At 45.3% G+C, this 22,139-nt stretch overlaps 1 protein-coding gene across 1 annotated transcript in view; it reads right to left on the bottom strand.

The window, feature by feature from the left end:
• The window catches only part of DNER (delta/notch like EGF repeat containing), a 321,726-nt gene extending 300,582 nt beyond the window's left edge, over positions 1 to 21,144 (bottom strand). The window contains exon 1 of the mRNA XM_047873611.1: positions 20,861 to 21,144. Within this exon, the coding sequence (XP_047729567.1) occupies positions 20,861 to 21,109 (249 nt within the window). The 5' untranslated portion in view covers positions 21,110 to 21,144. The remainder of the gene's footprint in view (positions 1 to 20,860) is intronic.
• Between the last annotated feature and the right edge of the window lie 995 nt (positions 21,145 to 22,139).

Raw genomic sequence — 22,139 nt, 5'->3', positions numbered from 1 at the left:
GACCGCGAGATCGTGACCTGAGCCGAAGTCGGACGCTCAACCGACCGAGCCACCCAGGCGCCCCTGTACACTGTATTCTTTAGTAAGATGTCACCATGCACACTCCACAGTTAAGGAGTGGGAGTTAGGCTCCCCTCCTTGAAGGAACATTATATCTATTACTTTGGATTCTCCTACACAGGACAATTGTCTGTTTTCCCCCATTTGATTTCCCCCAATTGATTGATTGATTTGAAGTCTTCATTTCTAGTCAGTTGTGACTTTCTCTCCTACAAAACAAATTCTTTCTCCATCCTAAGAAGTGGCCAAGCCAGAACCTAGGTCATCTGATTCCTAGTCTCATGCCTCCTACTACATCAACCACTAAATCCCTGCAATAATCACTTTCACATCAGAGAATGTTAACTGATGAGGGAACTTCAGCTGATTATCACCTGTAAGCCATTTATTAATTTATATGTCTGTGGAATCAAGATGAAATGTGTATTAGATAAGCAATTGTGAACAACTACTGAATGCCAGATATTAAAACACATACACATTTTCTAAAACTCTGTTGGGGGTTGGGGGGAGTGCCTGGGTGGCTCAGTCGGTTGAGTGTCTGACTTCGGCTCAGGTCATGATCTCACAGTTCATGAGTTCAAGCCCTACATCGAGCTCTGTGCTGATGGCTCAGAGCAGGGAGCCTGTTTCAGACTCTGTTTCTCCCTCTCTCTGCTCCTTCCCTGCTCATGCTCCATCTCTCTCTGTCTCTCGAAAATGAATAAACGTTAAAAAAAAAAATTTTTAACTCTGTGTGTGTGTGTGTGTGTGTGTGTGTGTGTAAGACACAGAGAAAGACAGAGATTATTTACAGTCCTCCTAAAATATATATTGCAATATTTTGAAACTAACTTATCTTGATATGCTCTCCAATATAAAATATCACCACTAGAAATGAGACAATAGAGATTAATATGGGTAATTAAATTTATACTCAGCCACCACAAAAAGTGCCCCACCAAGAAGTCTCAGTGAGATAGATCGTGGCTGCAAAGAAGCAGACAGAGGAATTCATTTTTGGTGACATTCCATTCAAATATGAAGAGACACAAAGAGAAAGGCAGTAGGGTATATTGGGAATCTGTTGACTTCATTCCCAATACCTATTTTCCCTCATTCTAAGAATAGTACCCCAATTTCCTTAAGAAAAGACCTCTTTCCAATCTTGATCCATGCGGTTTAGCTGGGGCACATGACCCCGGCTTTGGCCAATCAGCAGAATCCAACCCCTTAGTCGCAATGATTGGATTAGATGTGCACGCATGACCCAAGTCAGTCCAACCAGATCTAATCTCAGGACTTTTAGAGCAACTAAAGAATAGATGCTTTCTGTTCCTTTAATGCTGCCCCAGAGCTGCCTGGGGTCACTATCTGGAATGTGAGAATAAAGCCAAGACAGGAAAGCGGGGCTGAGAAGTGGAGGGACTCACGGCCCATGTGATATTAGTTGAGCCCCCTGATACTGCCATGCCTCTGCTTTTCAGTCACATGAACGTACGACTTCCTTCTTGCTTAAGCTATCTGAATTGAGTTTTCTGTTGCTTGCAACCAAAGAGTTTTAGTTAATACAGACAGCATGGAAAACCTTTGATCTCTCCTGGTCTTCAAACCTCTCTGGTCTTCATTTTTCCCCATCCATAAGATGACAAAATTAGATACCACTTAATCACTCAAGTCCTTATAGGAATGTAAATACATTTAAGCAACTATATTTCTACTTAAAAACCCAAACACTTCGTTGTATTTCTGGTCTGTTCATACTTCCGCAAACACACAGAAATCACAACCACCTTAAAATCAGAACTTCCATTGGCTTTTAGCTGTCATTAATCACATTACTGAACTTTATAAGTGACTGTGTAAGGTAATAATGATTTTAATAAAACTAATTTTATCTTTAGAGGTTTTTTCTATAAGTTAAAATATAAAATCATACTTTCAATAGTTATTTCTGATGGCGTTGGGCAAAGGTAGTAAGCCATGCAGAAAAACTGCCTCCAATCCAGATGAAAATGGTTTTACATTGCAAGTTCATCTCAAAACAATGGCCTGCCCATCTAGCATGGCTCTTGATTGTCAAAAATAAAATGACGTGATGATTACAGTTAATACTGCACCATTCCGATTCATTCCACATAGCGTTCAACTAAGTAGTATGTACTTGAGAACTGTGCTCAGCACCTGGTATAAAGAGTTTTTATTCTATATTATATGGAGGAGAAAACAGCTGTGATAATGTGAAGAAAGCACTGCATTTGAGGACAGATGACTCCATTCTCAACACCTGCTGTGTGACCTTGGGCACATCACCAAGAATCTCTATCCACTTCAGTTTTCTCATCTATCAAGTAGAGGAAATGCCTCCTCCAAACAATGTGATAATTACAAAACATGAGGGAAGAAACCTCACACAGGGTTAGACATGTAAGTAACTGGATATTTCATTTGAATCTGAATGCCCATGAGAACATTTTTATTATAAATCCCCACCCACGCCCATCCCCAGAAGACTGTTGCTGGTGTTTTGAGATTCTGAGCTTAAAGGCTTCGGTGAAGACAGCCCTGGATATGCCACTCCTGACTCTGACATTCATCTCATCGGCTTTCACTTACTTCTGCAAAATTGGAGAACTGGCCAAGATGAATTCTAGAATCCCTCCAAGTGCTGAAAGTCTATGAAATATGGTGCCATTTGTTGGTTCAAAAACTTGGAAACTTCCCAAAGGAAAAGTAAAACTGCCCTCCATACACAAAGGGCAAGGAGAGACCAAAGAATGAGGCAGGCCACTCCAGATGCAGGGGGAAGGTAAATAAGCAAGGGAACTTACATACCAGGCTTGTCTTGGGTGGTAGATCACTGTGTCTACCTGAGAAATCTTACAAGTTTACACAGAGGCTTTAACTAGGTTCAGTCACTGTCAAAATGGTCTGAACAATTCTTTACTCTCTCAAGGCTGCATCCTAGAAAATGGCTCTGACTGCAGGAACAGGGGGCATGATGTATATTCCAAGGGTGGGGAGGGACTGGGGAGCCTTTGATTGCCCGGGTTCAGCTTATGAGTCACCCCACAGTCACGTCCTCTTGATTATCTCCTCCAATACCATTTTAATCATCGCCCATTGACCATTTTAATCAATGGCCATCAGAATGGTGAGCTCCCTAGATTGTTAGCCTTGCAATGAAAAGCAAAGAATGCCATCTCCTCTCCACTCCCAGTTTTCTGCAAAAAAGAGCACTTCGCGGTCAGGCTGTGAGTAGGGCAGGCCTGGATGACCCCACGTCATGGGAACAGAGGGATTGGTGGTAAGCAGAGGTTCACACTGAACTCTTGACCTGAGGATTCAATTGTTTTATGAGCTTCTGTGGGCCACAAACTCTCCAGAATTTCCAGAACTGCCATCTCCCTGAAGTTGGTTGGTTTGTATTGGTTTAGTATTGGGGAGAAGGGGGTGCTGTGCCTTAGGAGCCATATCAAGCCTGCAAAACATCCCATTCCCACTCCTTTCCCAAGTGCACTGCCCATCCCCATTCCTGCAGACATTCACCAGGTTCAGGTTGTAGGAATCAAGTTGCCTGGGGATGACTGCTAGGCAACAAGGGATCTCCGGCCGGCCCACCATGCTTTGGCTCATCGTTGGATGCAGGAGATCCCTCCCCACAGCCCACTTGAACTCGTTTACACTGAACTCATTAAAACTAACAATAGAAGTGCTCTACATAAACCCTCATCAGCTAGTTCCTTAACAAACAAGTGAGCTCAGATGATATTATAACCCACAATGACCATTGGAGAGGCTCTGTTTCTCCTTGTAACATACCGAATGTGTCTGATGGGTGCCTGCGCCTAGGAGAGGGGACTACACAGGGTATCTTGAAGGACACCCAACCAGATGTTAAAGCCCCTTCTCAAGCTCTATCCAGCCACTAATGACCCAGATGGCCTTGCACACTTTTTTCTGGCCTCATTTCCTCCTCAGTGAAATGAGGCAATTGGACCGATGACATCTAAGGTCACTTATTCATGGTGGCACAAGTGCCCTGGCAATCTCTCTATTTCTCCCAAAGGAGCTCAGCAGACAATAGGAACTAGATTGAGGCATGAATCACTGGACTGGAGGGGCAGTGCTCAGGCTGAGCCAGAGAAGAGAACTCTCCGTTGACAGGCCCTCCAGAGCCAGCGCCACAGGAAGCTGGGCTCTTCCATGCAATGACCACAGAGTTGGGCAAGCAGAGTGTCAAAGGAAATTAGGGCCACAAACCAGGCCAGGAGTGAACATCTGGGCTGCTGTGTGCCCAGGCAGGGACAATAACAAGACGACGTAAGTCCGGCCTGTGAGTAGAAGCTGCAAGTAGCCATCCAAGGGAGGATCTTGGGGCTCAGGCTGTATAAGAGGATAACACAAATGGAAATCCATATGGGGGTTCCTCAAAAAGTTAAACATAGAATTGCCATATGACCCAGCAATTCTGTTCCTAGTTATATACCCCCAAGAGTTGAAAACGGGTACTGAAACAATTACTTATATAATCATGTTCATAGCAGCATTAGCCACAATGGCCAAAAGGTAGAAATAACCCAAATGAACGGATGAATGGATAAATAAAATGTCATATGTACACACGGTGGAATATTATTCAACCATAAAAAGGAAGGAGCTACTGATACATGCTATAATGTGGATGAATCTCAAATTATGCTAAGTGAAAGACGCCACACACAAAAGGTCACAAATTATATTATTCCATTTGCATGCAATATCAAGAACGGGTAAATTCATAGAGACAGAATGTAGATTGGTGGTTGCCAGCCACCGGGGGGAAGGGAAGATAGGGAGCAACTATTTAATAAGTATAGCATTTCCTTTCGGGGTGATAAAAACATTTTGGAACTAGACAGAGATGTTGATTGCACAACATCGTGAATGTGCTAAAAGCCACAGAATTGTTCACCTTAAAATGGTTACTTTTATATTACGTGAATGTACCTCAATAAAAAAATTTTTTTAGATAATACAGATCCCATGGATATACCTGGGATGATATATAATTCAGGCCACTTGGGATTATGAGAAACCATGGGATATTTCAAGACCTTATTGTCTCTCAACTGTAATACACACAACATCCATCGGTGTTCCTTTCTATGCATTAAGCTTCTTCCCAATGCACCATGGTCAGAGCCTTTTTTTTTAATGTTTATTTATTTTTGAGACAGAGAGAGACAGAGTGCAAGCAGGGGAGGGGCAGAGAGAGAGAGGGAGACGCAGAATCTGAAACAGCCTCCAGGCTCCGAGCTGTCAGCACAGAGCCCGATGTGGGGCTCGAACACACGAACCGTGAGATCATGACCTGAGCCGAAGTCGGCCGCTTAACTGACTGAGCCACCCAGGCGCCCCGGTCAGAGCCTTTAGAATAGAACGCTAGAATTCTCCAGTAAGGTGTGCTTTTTTCCAGGTTTCAGGTTAAGAGTTTATGTCAAGAGGCAAACAACCTGTCATCTGGAGGAGCCACGAAGGAAGCAGGTCTCTTGGTGAGTGAGCTCTGGCAAGAGTAAAGACTCTCCATTCTGGGACAGAAGACCCAGCTTTACCGAGGAGGCTGTTTTTAAGGGAATCACAAACATACAAGAGTAGGAAAGTAGGCTCTCAACTTTCCCCAAATTCCCACAGGCTCTGCTTGAAAAACACCTCTTCTAAACATACAAAACATCTCTAAAGACCCTTGCAGGTGAGGGAAGCAAGAGAAACCACATAAATTACAACTGTGATGTTTAAAAAGGGTCAGCTTCATTTTTAGCGGCATTTTTTAACACTATGAAGGTCAAACAGAATACTAACAACTGTTTTTCTTAGGAAACAACAACAAAAGAGTGCTTCCCTTTGGGGTCAGTACAGCTCCCAAATCCCCACCCCACCCCCTGTGCTACCCTCCCTTTGTGAAAGACAAAAATAGTAACATTAAATTTAGTTCTCTCCAACTGAGAGTTTATTTCAGGCCTCATAGAAATGCTAATATTAGTTCTCATTTCTCTGTCTCTATTATTTTCTCATTACGAGGCTTTTCTATAGAAGTGAAAGAGTTCCCTTTTGCACAACCGAAAAAACCAATGGCCAATTTTAAAGAGTGAAAATGAAGCTGGAGGAGCACAAAAATTCCTGGCCAGGAGAAAGGAGGTTGTTCTCAGGGCGGGCGGCGGGGGGGGGCATGTTAAAAAATATTATATGGAGGCTAGAGAAGAAGGGAAATTTGCATTTTGCTGAATATTAAGATGAACCTTTTTCTGCCTAAGCCGGGATGAACAACACTTTTTGTAATCAGACCATTACACAATCAAGAACTTTTAAGAAATACTCTATTATCCCATAATGCCATTACAACTAATTTGGTGATTTTAACAAAATACTAAGGAACCCATGCCAATTATTAAAGGAACAACGCACTGAGTATGTCTTTTAAAAGAAGAAGAAGAAGAAGAAGAAGAAGAAGAAGAAGAAGAAGAAAGATCTTAATAAAATGGTTGCAGTGTTTCAGGCTCAAGAAAAAGTCAAGATAAATTACAAGTATTTAAATATGATTTAGGAAGTCCATGCCAGCCCTTCTTAAAATAGTCATAAAGTGGGGCTATATTTAATTGTACATTCCAAAAGACAATAGGATGAGCCTATCAATATAAACCTAGGCCAAAATGGAATTCTTCAAAAGCAAACTCCTGGCTCAAATCAGGTGACTTTCAAAATATTATATAGTGTAGTATTGGTATCAAACATTAGAGTTGTAATTAAAATTAATGAACCACACCATTGACAAGTTTGGCTAAATAAGAACAAAAACTATAAGCCTCTAAAGAGAAAAACAACGAGCATTAACAGAGCCAAAAGAAAAATGATAAATTAGGGAAAAGAGATTTAAACAGAAAGGACAAGGCTTAATTTCCGTCAATAACAAAGAGCTATTGCAAATCAATGGGAGGAAAAAAAGGTAACCCAAAGGATAATTAGGCAAAAATAAGAACAGGCAATTCTTAAGAAGTGTTCTCCCTCGGGGCGCCTGGGTGGCGCAGTCGGTTAAGCGTCCGACTTCAGCCAGGTCACTATCTCGCGGTGCGTGAGTTCGAGCTCCGCGTCAGGCTCTGGGCTGATGGCTCGGAGCCTGGAGCCTGTTTCCGATTCTGTGTCTCCCTCTCTCTCTGCCCCTCCACCGTTCATGCTCTGTCTCTCACTGTCCCAAAAATAAATAAATGTTGAAAAAAAAATTTTTTAAATAAAAAAAAAGAAGTGTTCTCCCTCACTTATAATATTTAAAATGCAAAGAGAACCAATGAGATGCCAAGTGTGTCTATCAGTCAACACACACAAGAAGAAAGAAAAATAGGAAAACCCATAAAGACAAAAATGTGGGTAAATAGGCATTCTCATATGCTGTTAGTAAATTGCAAACCTGTCCAACATTTTTGCATAGTAATTTAGCAATATTAGAATATTCAATGATGTGGCTTTTGACATCTATACACATATATGTCACCGTGTGTGTGTATAGTCACTTAAACATTATTTATAAGTGAAAAAATGGAAACAATGTACTTCAGTAAAGACTAAAACATAGTCACACAACCACACAAGGGAATACTATTCAGCCATCAAAAAGAATGAGTTCGCTTTCTGTTTTAAGACATATTCAAAGTAAGATGTTCAAAATAGACAAAGAAAAAGTCACAGAACAGTATTTATAGGATGCTTTTATTTCTATACATTATAGTTGTGTGTATAGATGAGTATTTGCATCCGCTTCATGTATGCTTCTATGTAAAACTACACACCAAAATGCAGACAGTGATTGGTGCAGAAGCATGAGATTAGTAGAAGGGTTGGAAGGAAGATCAGGTAAGTTTACCAATGGGCTTTTTTCACTATATTTTCACAGATTTTAATGCCCTGACATAGTTTGACGGTTGTTCTTTTAACTTTTTTTTTTCAGCATTTATTTATTTTTGGGACAGAGAGAGACAGAGCATGAACAGGGGAGGGGCAGAGAGAGAGGGAGACGCAGAATCGGAAACAGGCTCCAGGCTCGGAGCCATCAGCCCAGAGCCCGACGCGGGGCTCGAACTCCCGGACCGCGAGATCGTGACCTGGCTGAAGTCGGACGCTTAACCGACTGCGCCACCCAGGCGCCCCTGACGGTTGTTCTTAAAAGGGCCCATGAAGATGTAAAACTATGAGCAAAATCAATGTTTTTAATTCAAGTTAATAAATATATATAATATATATATATATAATTGTTCTGTTCTATATAATTGTTCTGCAAGAATTTAAAGTGCCATTGATGTACTCTTCAGGAAAATCTCTGGGAATTGGAGTAGGGATTAGTCAAGCCTTTGAGGTAAGGTTGCCAGATTTAGTAAATTCAAAATATAGACTCCCACTTAAATTTGAATATCAGAGAAACAAAGTGTAATATTTGGGAGGCAGGCAGAATAAACTTAGAAGACTCACACAACCTGATTTCAAGTCTTACTGTGAAACTATAGTAACCAAGACAGTATGGAATTGGCAAAAAGATAAATACATAAAGTCAACGGAGGGGTGCCAGGGTGGCTCAGTCAGTTAAGAGCCCAACTCTTGATTTCAGCTCAGGTCGTGATCTCACGGTTTGCAAGTTTGAGCCCCACATCGGGCTCCACACGGACAGTATGGAGCCTGCTTGGTATTCCCTCTCTTTCTCTGCCCCTTCCACACACTCCCTGTCTCAAAATAAATAAATAAACTTAAAACAAAGAAAGTCAATGGAATAGAATAGAGTCTAGAAATAGACCCACATACTATGGTCAAACGATTCCAATAAAATTTCCAAGATAATTCAGTGAAGATAGTCTTGTCAACAAATGTCTCTAGAACAACTGGATAGCATGTGCCAAAAGTGAATAAAAATTACCAATACACTGCACCACACACAAATATCATCTCAAACTGGGTCAGAGACCCAAGTCTAAACTTCAAACAATACAATTCTAGGAGAAAACAGAAGGAAATCTTCATGACCTTAGGTCAAAGATTTCTTAGAACACAGAAAAGCACAAACCACAAAAGGAAACAATTAATAAATTAGACTTCACCAGTACTTAAAAACAGCCCTTTGAAAGACACTGTTAAGAAAATGAAAAGACAAGCCACAGATTAGGAGAAAATATTTGCAAGCCACATATCAAATCAAGGATTTGTACTCAAAATATAGAAAGAACTTTGTACCCATCAAAGGAGAAGCATAGATGGCAAATGCATATTTTTTTGATGTTCAAAATCATTAACCATTAGGAAAATACAAATTAACATCACAACGTAAGAATACTACACATCTGTTAGAACCGCTAAAATCTAAATCACCCACAACACCAAGAACTGGTAAGGACGTAAGCAACTGAAACTCTCACTTGCTGCAGATAAAAATGCACAATGCTGTAGCCATCCTGGAAAACAGTCTGGCAGCTTCCTATAAAATTGAACTTGCACTTACCACACGACCCAGTAATCCCGCTCCTGGGTATTTACTTGAAACGAAAATGGTGTGCCTGCTTAACGACCTCCACGTGAACGTTTATGGCAGCTTTCTGCACAATCACCAAAAACCGGAAACAATCCACATGTCGTCAGTTGGTGAAAGAACAAACAATACTATATCCATGCAATGGAATACTATGCAGTAATAAAAAGAAACAAATGCTGGATACATACCACCGCATGGCTCAATCTCAAAAGCACACATATTGTATGATCTCATTTATATGATATTATGGAAAAGTAAAGCCATAAAGGCAGAAATCAGACCGACGGTGGCCAGAGGCATGAGGTTAGAGACAGAGTTCACTACAAAGGGGCATAAGGAAATGTATGGGGGTGATGAGCTGTTCCATACCTTGATTACGGTGGTAGTTATAGAACTGAATGCTTAAAAGGGTGAATCTCACTGTGTGTGAGTTATAACTTAATGGGAAAAAAAGAAAGAAAAAAGTCTGGAAACCCTTTGTACAAGGAACAACACGGAGGTCAGTTTGAAGTTAGAGGTTTTGTTTTTCTTTTCGCGGTTCCTGCACAAAGTCTTCCCTTTCTAAGGTAATATACTGAGGAGATATTTAACACTTTGCCTGCTCTAATACATTCCATGTTGCTTGAAAATTAAGCATGATAGCCAAATTATATATAGAAAGAGCCCAAATGTCATCAACTGATGATAAAGAAGATGTGGTATATATACACAACGTGAGATCAAAAAGAATGAAATCTTGCCATTTGCAACAACGTGGGTGGAACTAGAGTGTATTATGCTAAGGGAAATAAGTCAGAGAAAGTCAAATATCATGATTTCACTCATATGTGGAATTTAAGAAACACAACAGATGAACATAGGGAGAGGGAAGGAAAATAAGATAAAAAGAGAGAGGAAGGCAAACCATAAGAGACTCTTCAATACCGAGAACAAACTGAGGGTCGCTGGAAGGTGGAGGATGGGTTAAATCAGTGACGGGCACCAAGGAGGGGCACTTGTTGGGATGAGCACTGGGTGTCACGTGTAAGTGATGAATCCCTCGGTTCTACTCCTGAAACCCATACGACACTGTATGTTAACTAACTTGAATTTAAATAAAGAAATTTTTTTAAAAATTAAGCACGCAGTTTTTCTTTAATGAAGAACACATGTCAACAATCTAACCTGAATGTCACGGGAGACTGGCCATCCCCCTCACTGGGTGCGCTTCCATCTGGGCAGAAATCAGCCCATTTACTACAGACTCTGGTCCTGATTTCCCGTGAAAAAAAGTACTAGCTCGTCTTCATCGCTCGTGATTACTTCCGCCACAGGATGCCTTCCGTGAAGGAGTTTCAATTTGCCTCTGAAGCCCAAAGGGGATGACAAATGTTTCTTTAAATTAACTATAAGCAGCAGGTAAAGGCCAGCATTGAAATTCTAAAGGATGTGCTAGCTTTCAGGAACTGCTAGCAAAGATAGCAGACATGTTTCTCTTCTCAAGAGGCGATTTCTTTTAAATACACTTATTTCGTGTCTCAAATGCTCGCTCTTCTTTAAGAGCCTTATGCTTTTTCTCTCCCTTGAAGAAAGAAAAACCGTACCATTGTACAAACGCAGAGCATCCTTATAGAGACTAAAACTGCCAGAATGGGGGGCATTACCCCTGCTTCCTCTCCTGGTCCCCTGGGGCACTCACGTTCAAGGTCATAAACATAGCACAGTTTGAGGGAAGTGCAGTACAGTAGTAATAAAACACTCTACTCGAAGCCACAGCGCCAGGGCCCAGATCGCCCACTGTCACCGAGCGGTGTGACCCCCAGGTAAGTTTCCTTAGCCATCCACTTGTATAAAAATAGTTTGTATGGTCAGAGCTTGTGGGAGGGCTTCACGAGCTACTCCCCTTAATCTTTCCAACCTTCCTATTTATGAGTGAGGAACCAGGGTAAAGAAACCTAATAAGCTTATCAGTGGGCATAGATTCTAATCTCTAAATTCACACCCCAGCTCCTGACAGCTACCATTTCCTTTGCCTCCTGCCTCCTTGCAAACCGGCCATAACTGTAACGTCCAAACACGTTAAACCAAGGCCTGATGGGCAATGAAAAGCTAAAGTCTGTCGAGGATGATTCCTGGGATTAAAGCAATCTGAAGACAACAAGGGTTTTGTTTATCTGTCCATGTGTCTCTCTGCCCTGGAACCTGGCTGTAGACACCCTTCAAAGAGAAGGGACCGGGGGAGGAAGAAAAAAGGGGGAGCAAGGAGGACCAGCCTTTAGATAAGTCAAATACAGTAAAACCTTGCAGCGTGAGTAACTTGTTCTGTGCGTGTTCCGCAAGATGAGCAAACATTTCTAATAAATTTTAATTTGACGAACGAGCGATATCCTGTAATACGAGTAGCACGTGATGCCCCAAAGTCACATGATCACAACTGAACCCATGGTTCTTGAAATTCACTTTGATATACAAGTGCTTTGGGTTACAAGCATGTTTCCAGAATGCTCTATTTTAAAAAATTTTTTTTGATGTTTATTTTTGAGAGAGACAGAGTGCGAGTGGGGGAGGGGCAAAAAAAGAGAGACACACAGAATCTGCAGGAGGCTCCAGGCTCTGAGCTGTCGGCACAGAGCCCGATGCAGGGCTCGAACTCACGGCTGCGAGATCATGCTCTGAGCCGAAGTCAGTCACTCAACCGACTGAGCCACCCACGCACCCCTACATGTTTCCAGAACGAATTATGCTCACAAACCAAGGTTGTACTGTAAATGAAAATGCAAAGGTAAATTCTTTCCAACATTTACAGAAATATTCGGCAAACATCTTCCCTTGTCAAGGACCAGATAAATATCTTCAGCTTTGTGGGCCATCATATCGTCACAACTACTCAACTTCGTCGCTGGAGCTCCTAAGCAGTCACAGACAATACTTAAAAGCACGGGTGTGGCTGTGTTCGATAAAACCTTATTGATGGACATCGAAATTTTAATTTCCCATATTTTCACGCATCGCAAAATATTACTCTCGTTTTGATTTTTTTTCCAACCATGTAAAAACGTTAAAATCCATTGTTAGCTCTTAGCGTGGAGGGGAAGGAGAGACACGACATGGACTGTCCTTTGCCCACCCCTGATTTAATTCGTAAGAAAAGTATTTTGAAAAGAAAGCTTTATTAGGGGATTAGAAGCCAAGGCTACTGCAAAGGATTTACTGAAAACTATCATGCACTGCCCAGAACAGACCTGGAACTAGGGAAAGTTATTAAACAGGCTAAATCTGTCTTCATGTGCTTTCCTAATCCTCACCAGTGTCCCTCCCCGTGTGCCTAGATCTGCCCCATGGTGCCCAGTGCCCTGAGGGTGCCCACAGTTGCATCCCACTGAAGCCACTTGGTTATTCAGCAGTATTTGTGGGGCACCTACTATGTGCAGCCCCTGCACTGGATACCTGTCAGTCGTCTAGTTGCCCGTCCCTGTCTTGGGTCCTGTTCTGCCCTCCCTCGCCCTGGGGAGCAGGGAGGAGTGATGAGGGAAGCCTCTTCTCTTGAAGACACTCCCTAAGACTCACATCATGAATGTTGACGGAAGACAGGTTAGTGTTCAAATAAAGCAGTGAACAACTCCATAAAAGTCTAGGCCAGAGCACATGCTCAGTTCACATTGTTCTCTGTTCTTGGCACCCACTTGGTCAGTGGAGCACAGAGGAGGAACCGACCAACAGAAGTGAATGCTGTGCGGAGTCAGCACCAGACTCCAAGTCTTCTAGCATCTGATACATCAGAACCAAAGAAATGAATCTCTACTGATGGAATTTCGGTCTCTTTGGAAGTCAGGTAGGAAACAATTTTTTTTTTTTTTTTTTTTTTTTTTGGTCCAAGGGAAAGGGCTTTCTAAACTCCCCACTTTTATAAAGAAAGGCATGAAATAAATAAGATTCCTATTGTAGGTGTGCACAATAGCTTTTTATTGGGTGCCTCCTGGGCTATTAGTGGGCCAGATACGTTTCCAAGCTACGACAGCCTGTAAGGTCGGCATCAGGATTCCATGAGGAAACCAAACCACAGGACAATGAGTTACTCATCCAATGCACTCAGAGCTGGATTCCAATGCACACTGGGCTCTTTCCACTCCAGAACACATCATCCATCAGGCTCCTTCGTGGAGACTTCCAGTCTACTTTGAGATGCAAACCCCTGCCATTTGAGGAGAACGTGGGCGAGGAATGCCAGGCCCTTCGCAACTGGATGCTCTTCTGGTGAGAATGAGCGAGAGCAGGTGTGACTGCATTTGCTTTCTCTGCGTGTGCTACATGCTAGGCAGGGGGTCGGGGGAGGTTGCGGGGAGATGATGAGGGTCTAGCAGGCATGTCTCACTCTTGGTCATACAGAATCACCTGGACAGCATTTAAAAATCACCAGTGCCCGGGCTCTGCCTGAGACCAGTTCAGTCAGAATCTGGGGGAACAGGGGACAGTTGGACACAGGCACTCATCTTTGTGAAAGCTCGCAGGGGATTCTTAGAGGCAGCCAGGGTTGGGGGCCAGCTGTGTGGGTGAGGGGAGCATCACGGAAGGAGGAAGGGGTAAATATAAAGAAATTCTGTCCACAAAACTTTGCTGTGTTATTGGATTTTCTGTTTGGGGGACAAGAGTCTGTAGTCCCTGCCACTGGGTTAAACAGCTCTGACCACAGCTGCCTACTGAATCCATAAGGAGATCTAAAAATACAGCTCGGGCATTCTGCTTTCTGACTCGAATGCCCTTCAGCTGCAGATAGGTTTTCTTTCCTGTTCGATGCTTGTGAAACGTAGCCATAAACAAGGCCATTTTGGATGGTACCATGTCACAAGAGAAGCTTAAGCAAAGAAGCTAAAGACAGAATGTGTTTTTGTCAGGTGGCCAAGCTGACAAAAGTGATGTTTCCTAAGAATGCACTAGATAAACACAATAGGAAAATAACTTCATTTTAACAGCACCAAGAAAAGCAACTGTTTTTCTTTTACTGAAATTGTTATAGGATTTTAACTCACTCGTTTCAAAGGAAAATGAGGTGACTGAGAATTTTCTGAGAAATTATTCATTTATTTCAGAATAAAAAGAGGCACACATTTATCAAAATTTTAATATAACAAATTGTTCCTTTTTTATATTTAGATTTTAGCATAATGCATCCAAGGAGGGAGAAAAAGCTGAGCCCGTTCACTGAAGATGATCACAGGCACGGAATAAACTGCCTGTGAGCCTATATAATCCTATTCTATATGGAAATTTTATAATCCTTTTTCTTGGGATTAAGTTGTATTTGTGCAACATTTTACTTTTCTATAAAAATGTGTTGGGGCGCCTGGGTGGCGCAGTCGGTTAAGCGTCCGACTTCAGCCAGGTCACGATCTCGCGGTCCGTGAGTTCGAGCCCCGCGTCGGGCTCTGGGTTGATGGCTCAGAGCCTGGAGCCTGTTTCCGATTCTGTGACTCCCTCTCTCTCTGCCCCTCCCCCGTTCATGCTCTGTCTCTCTCTGTCCCAAAAATAAATAAACGTTGAAAAAAAAAAAAAAAAATTTAAAAAAAAAAAAAAAAAAAATGTGTTAAAATTCATTCTCCCATAGTTCTTTCCACTTATTGATGAAACTTCCCCATATTCCCATTTGTGAATTTCATCTTTTCTATAAAGAAAAGACGGCAAACACATTAGTCCATCGTAGAGGTATGAACACTGAGGTTCAAGGTTGACAGAAAAGCCAGAGAAAGAAGCGATGTCTCTTGACCCCTCCGCTAATATTGGACATGTTGCACACAATGCCATGTGAGTTTGTGAGCATGCATGTGTGAGTTTGTGTGCATGTGTTTGTGTGCACGTGAGTTGTGTGCATGCGTGCACGTGAGCTTATGTGTGCACGTGTGTGCAAAAAGTCCACCAGAGAAAACTAAAGCTGTACAAAGAGCCAGAATTCTCTTTTGTTCGTTAGCAGCCTCCGATCGAAAATGGATTCATCAGAAACAGAACCACTGTTTCAAGTCAGCATGTTTAATCAGAAGAGAGGATCCTAGAATCAGCTTTGTGAGTAAAATTAACTTGCATAAAAAGCAGCTATGCAAGCCCCTTTTCTCTCCAAGTGCAGACATTGACACATTTCCTTATAATCCCAAAGGATAAGATTCCTAGGGAACATGCAAGGAGGAAACAAACAGGTGTCTGACAGCTTGAATACTTGGCAAAGAATTATTTCATGATAATAAAAAAAAGTTTTACAAACAAAAGAACACAAACTAAAATAATTCAAATAATCCCTACTTTGGCCCAACAGAACGGAAGAAAAGAAAAACTGGCCCGGCCACTGTGCCTCTGATGCCTACCTGCTTCGCCAAATGAACCCGAAAGGTGAGAAGAGCAGTCTCAATCCTTTAGAAGTTGAAGATTTTTTCAAACCCACCAGAAATATTTGTATTTCTTTTAGTTAGTGCCCATTTGCTTGTCATCATGGGAAAATAACTTCAGCTAGGACCCAGAGTTCTAACTCTGAGGTGAAAGTCCTACTTTGTATGTGGCATAAGAATTTGCTGTCATGGTCATTCCTGTGGCCTTTTACCCCAGCTGGACAGAGCCACTCAAGGTCGGTGTTTTAGAGCAGAACCGGACTCAAATCACGTTATCTTCTTTTTACTGACAACACTCCAAGAGGTCATAGCCCTTGCTTCAGGTCCCACAGCTTAATGGCGGGACCAAGGCTGGACTTTAAACTCCACAGCTCTGCATCAAGCCAGCCACCTGGTTCAAAAGCCAGCTCTACCCTTTGCCAGCTGTGTGACCTTGGGCCGGTCATGTAACTTGTTTGCACTTTACCTACATAACAGGACAGTAGCTGCACCCAGCTCATAGGACACTGTGAAGACTGGTGAGTTACATCTGTAAAGCCCCCAAAACAGTGCCGGTGCATGGAAAGTGCTTGCGAAAAGACTTAGCAACCATCATCACCACCACCACCATCATCACCCTCACTATCATCACCACCACCATCACCACCATTGTCATCATTATCACCGTCATCATCATCACCATCATCACCACCACCACCACCATCAACACCCTCACTATCGTCACCACCATATTCACCATCGCACCATCATCATCACCACAACTACCATCACCCTCAGTATCATCACCATCACCACCACCACCATCATCACCATCAGCATCATCACCACCACCATCATCGCCATCATTATAATCACTACCATCACCACCATTGTCATCATTATCACCGTCATCATCATCACCATCATCACCACCACCACCACCATCAACACTCTATCATCACCACCATATTCACCATCACACCATCACCACCACCATCATCGCCATCATCACCACCACCATCGCCATCATTATAATCACTACCATCCCCACCATTGTCGTCATTATCACCATCAACATCATCACCATCATCACCACCACTATCATCATCACCATCATCAATATCGTCATCATCGATCATCATCATCATGTCTGTGTAGGGTAGATTTCCATATATATTTTTAGAATCTATTGAACCCTCATGATTTACTATGTTTAAGTATGATAGAGGACTTAGAAAATAAGTATTCTTAAAATACATACATACATGTTGTATGATTTTCAGGGCAATCATAATGCTAGATCTTAGATTCGTCATTCAGTCAAAATGAGCTTCAATTTCTACATCTGACAAGAGATGACGACACCTGTTCTATCTACCTCATACAGTTAGGTAATAAGTATATAAAATGTGTGCAAAAGTTCAAAAAGATGGGAAAGAGGTGGAATTTATGGAGGAACTATGAGTGCTTGGTGATTTACAACATATAATGAATTTAATCTTCCCCAAAACGCTGTTGTGGATATCCCACAGACAGGATGGTCACCCACTCAAAATTTGGTTTGAATGTCAAGACTGAAAATGCCACACACACACCAGCAGGGTATGAACAGGTTCTTGCTCACACAATGGGGCTTTCTGGGGAGATCAGGCAGCTCCCACATTGATCACCGGTTGCTTAAGAAAAAAGGGAAAGGAGGGTAGCTCAGTTGGTTAAGCAATGGACTTCGGCTCCGGTCATGATCTTACGGTTGGTGAGTTCGAGCCCTGCGTGGCGCTCTGTGTTGACAGCTCAGAGCCTGGAGCCTGCTTCGGATTCTGTGTCTCCCTCTCTCTCTGCCCCTCCCCCACTCACGCTCTGTCTCTGTCTCAAAAATAAATAAACATTTAACATTTTTAATTTATAAAAAGGGAAAGGAAACGAGGGGGGGGGGCGGTAACTGCAGACAGGGGAGGGCCAGTAGAGCCTGCGCGGGTCTTGCAGGGTGTGAACCCCTCCCAAGCACCCAGGCTTTCTCAGCTTGCCCTGATGTGGTGCAGAAGCAAAGAAAGTGGGGTGATACTGAAAAGCTGTCGGCAGTCACACGTCAAAAAGCCAAATCAGACTCTTTATCACAAACCCTGTGAGGTAGGTCTCATTCCCAAAGATGAGGAAACTGAGGCTCAGCCAGTTTAGATCACCTGTCACAGCAGGTTTATCTGTGGCCCACACATCCTGCCTTCACATCACACAGTTCCCAGATCCCATGAGTTCCTGTCACCGGCTGACGCCAGAAGCACTGCCTGGATCCATGGGCTTGCACAGTCAGTCAGCAGACCACAGGGACGCTGAAAACAGCCTTAATCCATTTTAATCCTGACTAGTGGTTTAGGACTTTCTTAATTTTCTTGAAAAAAAAAAAAGGACAAAGAAAGAAGGAAAAGAAGAGAGAAAGAAAGAAAGAAAAGAAACAAAACTTCAGAGTTAGGTTCTATTGTTCCCACTGCTAACACTGTCTTTGCGATTGGGGGTGGGGGTGACACTCTCTGTTTAAAGGTTTCTCTTCACATACAGGTAAAATTCCATTTCCAATGTATCCAGTGAGTACCAGCTTCTATTTCAGCAACCACCAGGCTGCAGTGGCCAACATCCACTTCCCTTATCTGTAATTGAGTATGTGTAAGGGTTTGGGTTTTTTTTTTTCCCCCTCTGTTTATCTTCTCTGTTGAGATTGCCTTTGAAAATGAGTTTTGAGAACTATTGCAAGATCATGAAAGATAAAGTTAAAATGGTCAGGAATCAATTTTGTAAGGGTTATAAGGCTCTGAATCATCTCAGTTAAGTTCTTCCGGATAACCAAGCCAGATCGGGTTCCAAATTTGCTATCTCTCCTGTTAGAATTACAGTTATTTTGGCTCTCTCTCCAATGGGGAACTCAGAACACCCAGCGTTGCTTCTCCTCAGGTGGGCAGCACTCTGTAGCTGACACTGCCTGGAATGGGAGCTCTACAAGAAACCCAAATCCGTCTTGAACCACTTGGTTCTGCAGTATTTATGTATCTGTGACTCTTTTCTGAATGAATTACATTATATATCACACCACTACGTAAGACAATATATATATATATATATATATATATATTTGTGCTTCTCTGTTAGTCATCTAGGAAACACTGCAGGGGTCTTAGCCTTTCTTGAAGATTTCTTATAATTTTTGAGTCACGCACACACACACACACACACACACACACACACACACACAAATCTCAGAGTTGGGTTAAATTCCCAATGCCCAGCTTTTCTTCCCCTTTACTCAAACTCGAGGACACACTAACCTGCCTTCTCCTGTCCATCCCTGCTATACTCTGAGTCCAAATCAACTATTTCCTTCAAGGATAGAATTCAGACATGTAAATATATCAGCAGTTTGATAGAAGCATTCAGGCAACTCATTTCTTCACAAAAGTCACATGAATCATCAAACAACAGGGGAAATTAGCCGGCAAGATTTTGTCCTGATGGTTAGAAAGGCTCCAACAGCAAATTCCCCAAAGAGTCGTCATGTCCCCGATCCACTCCGGATGGCCATACCACACACACTCAGCAGCAGCATCTCTGCGAGGGAATTAAAGCTTATTGGAACCAGTTAACAAAGGACACAACACTGAAGAGACAGATTCACCGATAATTTGCTACCAAAGAAAAAAAAATCTAGGGAATAGCAAAAATTCTGGCTGTCAAGGTCAAGCGTCTCAATCCCGTTTACCTCTATTTAAAAAACAAAAACAAAAATCAAAGCTCATCTCATCTCATCTCATCTGTGGTCTTTCTTCCCCACAGATAGAAGAGTCCATTTGGGCATTCTCAAAGTAACTCTTGGAGCATTTTATAAAATTTTCATGAAAACAAACTCCTGCACTCCAAATGTATGAAAGAAAGCATTTGCTCCCAAATATGTTCCACATTCACCTGGTTTAACTGAAGAATTCCAGAGAAGTTTGTTATTTGCCCCCGCCCTGGAGTGGAGACTTGGGGATTTTCTTTCTACTCGCCAACATGACATTACCGAAACGCCTATTCGGAAATGTTGATGTTTAGGTCAATAGATGTCACCGAGCTTTAGCGTATACCCAGCCTCATTTATTATTTTCTACCAAATTCTCTCGTGAATCCCAAATCCATGCGCGGCCGCTGGCCACCTCCCATCCCTCGCGCCGCCCCGCGCTTCCTCGAAGCTTCCCAGTGCCCTGCTCGTGCCCTGGCTGGCCGCCCCAAGCGTCCGGCCCGGAGGGCGACACCCCGGGCCGCACGCACAATCTCCCCTCCATCCCGTCCGACAGTTGCAACATTCCCCCCTAAGCCCAGAAGGGGCAGGCCGCGGGAAGGCAGCTGCCCTCTCGGCCTCCAGCTGCCTTGTCAGAGCCCTCAAGGCTGGAGGAAAGGAAAGAAAAGTGTCCGACCACCTGGCACGGAGCCCATCACCCGACTCCCATACCGCGCACCCTCGACACGCGCAGGGTCCAGCGGGACTGGCGGCAGGGGCCACCCGGACGCTGAGCACCTTGCGGGGGAGGGGGGGGGGGCGCTCGGAGCTGCCAGGCAAGCACCGAGACCCCGCTCGAGCGGAGCGTGGCTCGGCTTGGCCCAGGAGGGGCGCGCCACTTGGTGGCCAATGGTCGTGCCAGGAGTACCGAGGCTGGGGTGGCTGCCAGGCCCTGGAGCGGCACGCCCTGAAAGCCCCAGGCGGCACGGCCGGAGCACTGGGGTGGGCAGGGAAGAGGCGCTTGCAAGGTCGGCCAGGGGTCCGCGCCCACGCGGGCCGAGAGGCCGGATCCATCCCCTCCGGGAAGCAGGAGAAGCTGGTGTCGAGCACGCTGGAGCCCCGCTCGGGGCAGCGCGCAGCGGCCGGCGGGGAGAAGCCGCTGGTCCCCGGCCGGCGCCCCGCCCCACGCCCGCCGACTCCACTCACCTGGCAGTTGGCCCCGGAGACCCCGGCGGGGCAGGTGCAGCTGTAGCCGGGCTCGCCCGCGGGGCCCGGGGTGCACACGCCCCCGTTCCGGCAGGGCTGCGCGGCGCACGGCCCTAGCGCGGGCAGGGGCGCGGAGGGAACCGGGCTGGCCAGGCAGCCGCCGCGGGGCCCCGCGCCGAGCATCAGGAGCAGCAGGGCCGACGCGGGCAGCAGCTGCGCACCGGGCGCCGAGGCGCGGCGGGGCGGCATGGCCGACCGAGTGGGCGCGGGAGCGGGAGCCGGAGCTGGGGCGCGGCGGCGGCGGCGGCGGCGGCGGCGGCGGCGGCGGCTGGAGCGACGGCGGCTGCTGGAGCGACGGCGGTTCCAGCGAGGGCTGCTCCGCTGGGCCGGGCGCCTCCTGCAGCTGCTGGGATCCGCGGTTCCCGGGGCAACGGCGGGCGGGGCTTGAGGGGCGGGGCAAACAGGGGCGGGGCTCCGGGCGGGCGAGGGCGGGGGAGGAAAGGGGCGTGGGGACCCTTCGCCCCGCGGGGAGTTGGGGCAGGAGGCGCGCAAAGGTCGCCCCGGGCCCCCAAGCCTGAGGGGTGCGATCGGAGTCGCGGGCGTGTCCAAAGAGCCCCGAGGGAAGCGGCGGCGGCGCGGGCCCGGCGGGGAGCTAGGCGGTGCTGGGGAAGGGAGGGGGTGGAGGGGTCAACGCCTGCGTGGGGAGGACTTCACGGGCCCCCAGGTGCCCAGCGGCCGAGCGGAGGGCGAGGCGGCGGAGGCTCGCAGCAACCGCCCGCGGCCTCTTGGCGCAGAATCGGTGGGACCGCTGCGGTGCCCGGCCTTAGCTCAGTCCCCGGGCTACTCTTCCCCCTCCCACAACACTCCCCCAGCACGCACAGCCCCCTCCCCGCGCCGCCCCCGAACCCCAGAGCCCCAACACCAGCTCCACCGCTGGGCTTGCGGGGAACAGCCCGGGCGTGGGCTCAGCGGGCCCCGGCCCTTGTCCTTGGTGCTGACCGAGGAGTGTCCCTTCTCTCGGGCCCTTTCCCGAGGGCGGAGCCGGCCGTGCCGCTCAGAAACGTCTGACTGTGGCGTGTGAGAGCTGGAAGAGACCTCAGGAGCAGTGTCCAACCCTGTCGTTGAGCCGACCAGGAAACTGAGGCCCAGACAGGCTGGACTGGAACCCAGTGGGTCACTTGACTCCCAGCCCGGAACGCTGTCAGTCTTCTGAAAGAGCAGTTCAGAAGCGCAGGTTCACAAAGGCCCTGCCAGGCAGTATTTACTAGGGAGCTCTGTG

This window comes from Prionailurus viverrinus, chromosome C1 (genome assembly GCF_022837055.1).
Source record: "Prionailurus viverrinus isolate Anna chromosome C1, UM_Priviv_1.0, whole genome shotgun sequence".
Lineage (NCBI taxonomy): Eukaryota > Metazoa > Chordata > Mammalia > Carnivora > Felidae > Prionailurus > Prionailurus viverrinus.
The sequence above is the reverse complement of the archived record's forward strand: the minus strand, read 5'-3'. Positions and strand labels throughout refer to the sequence as shown.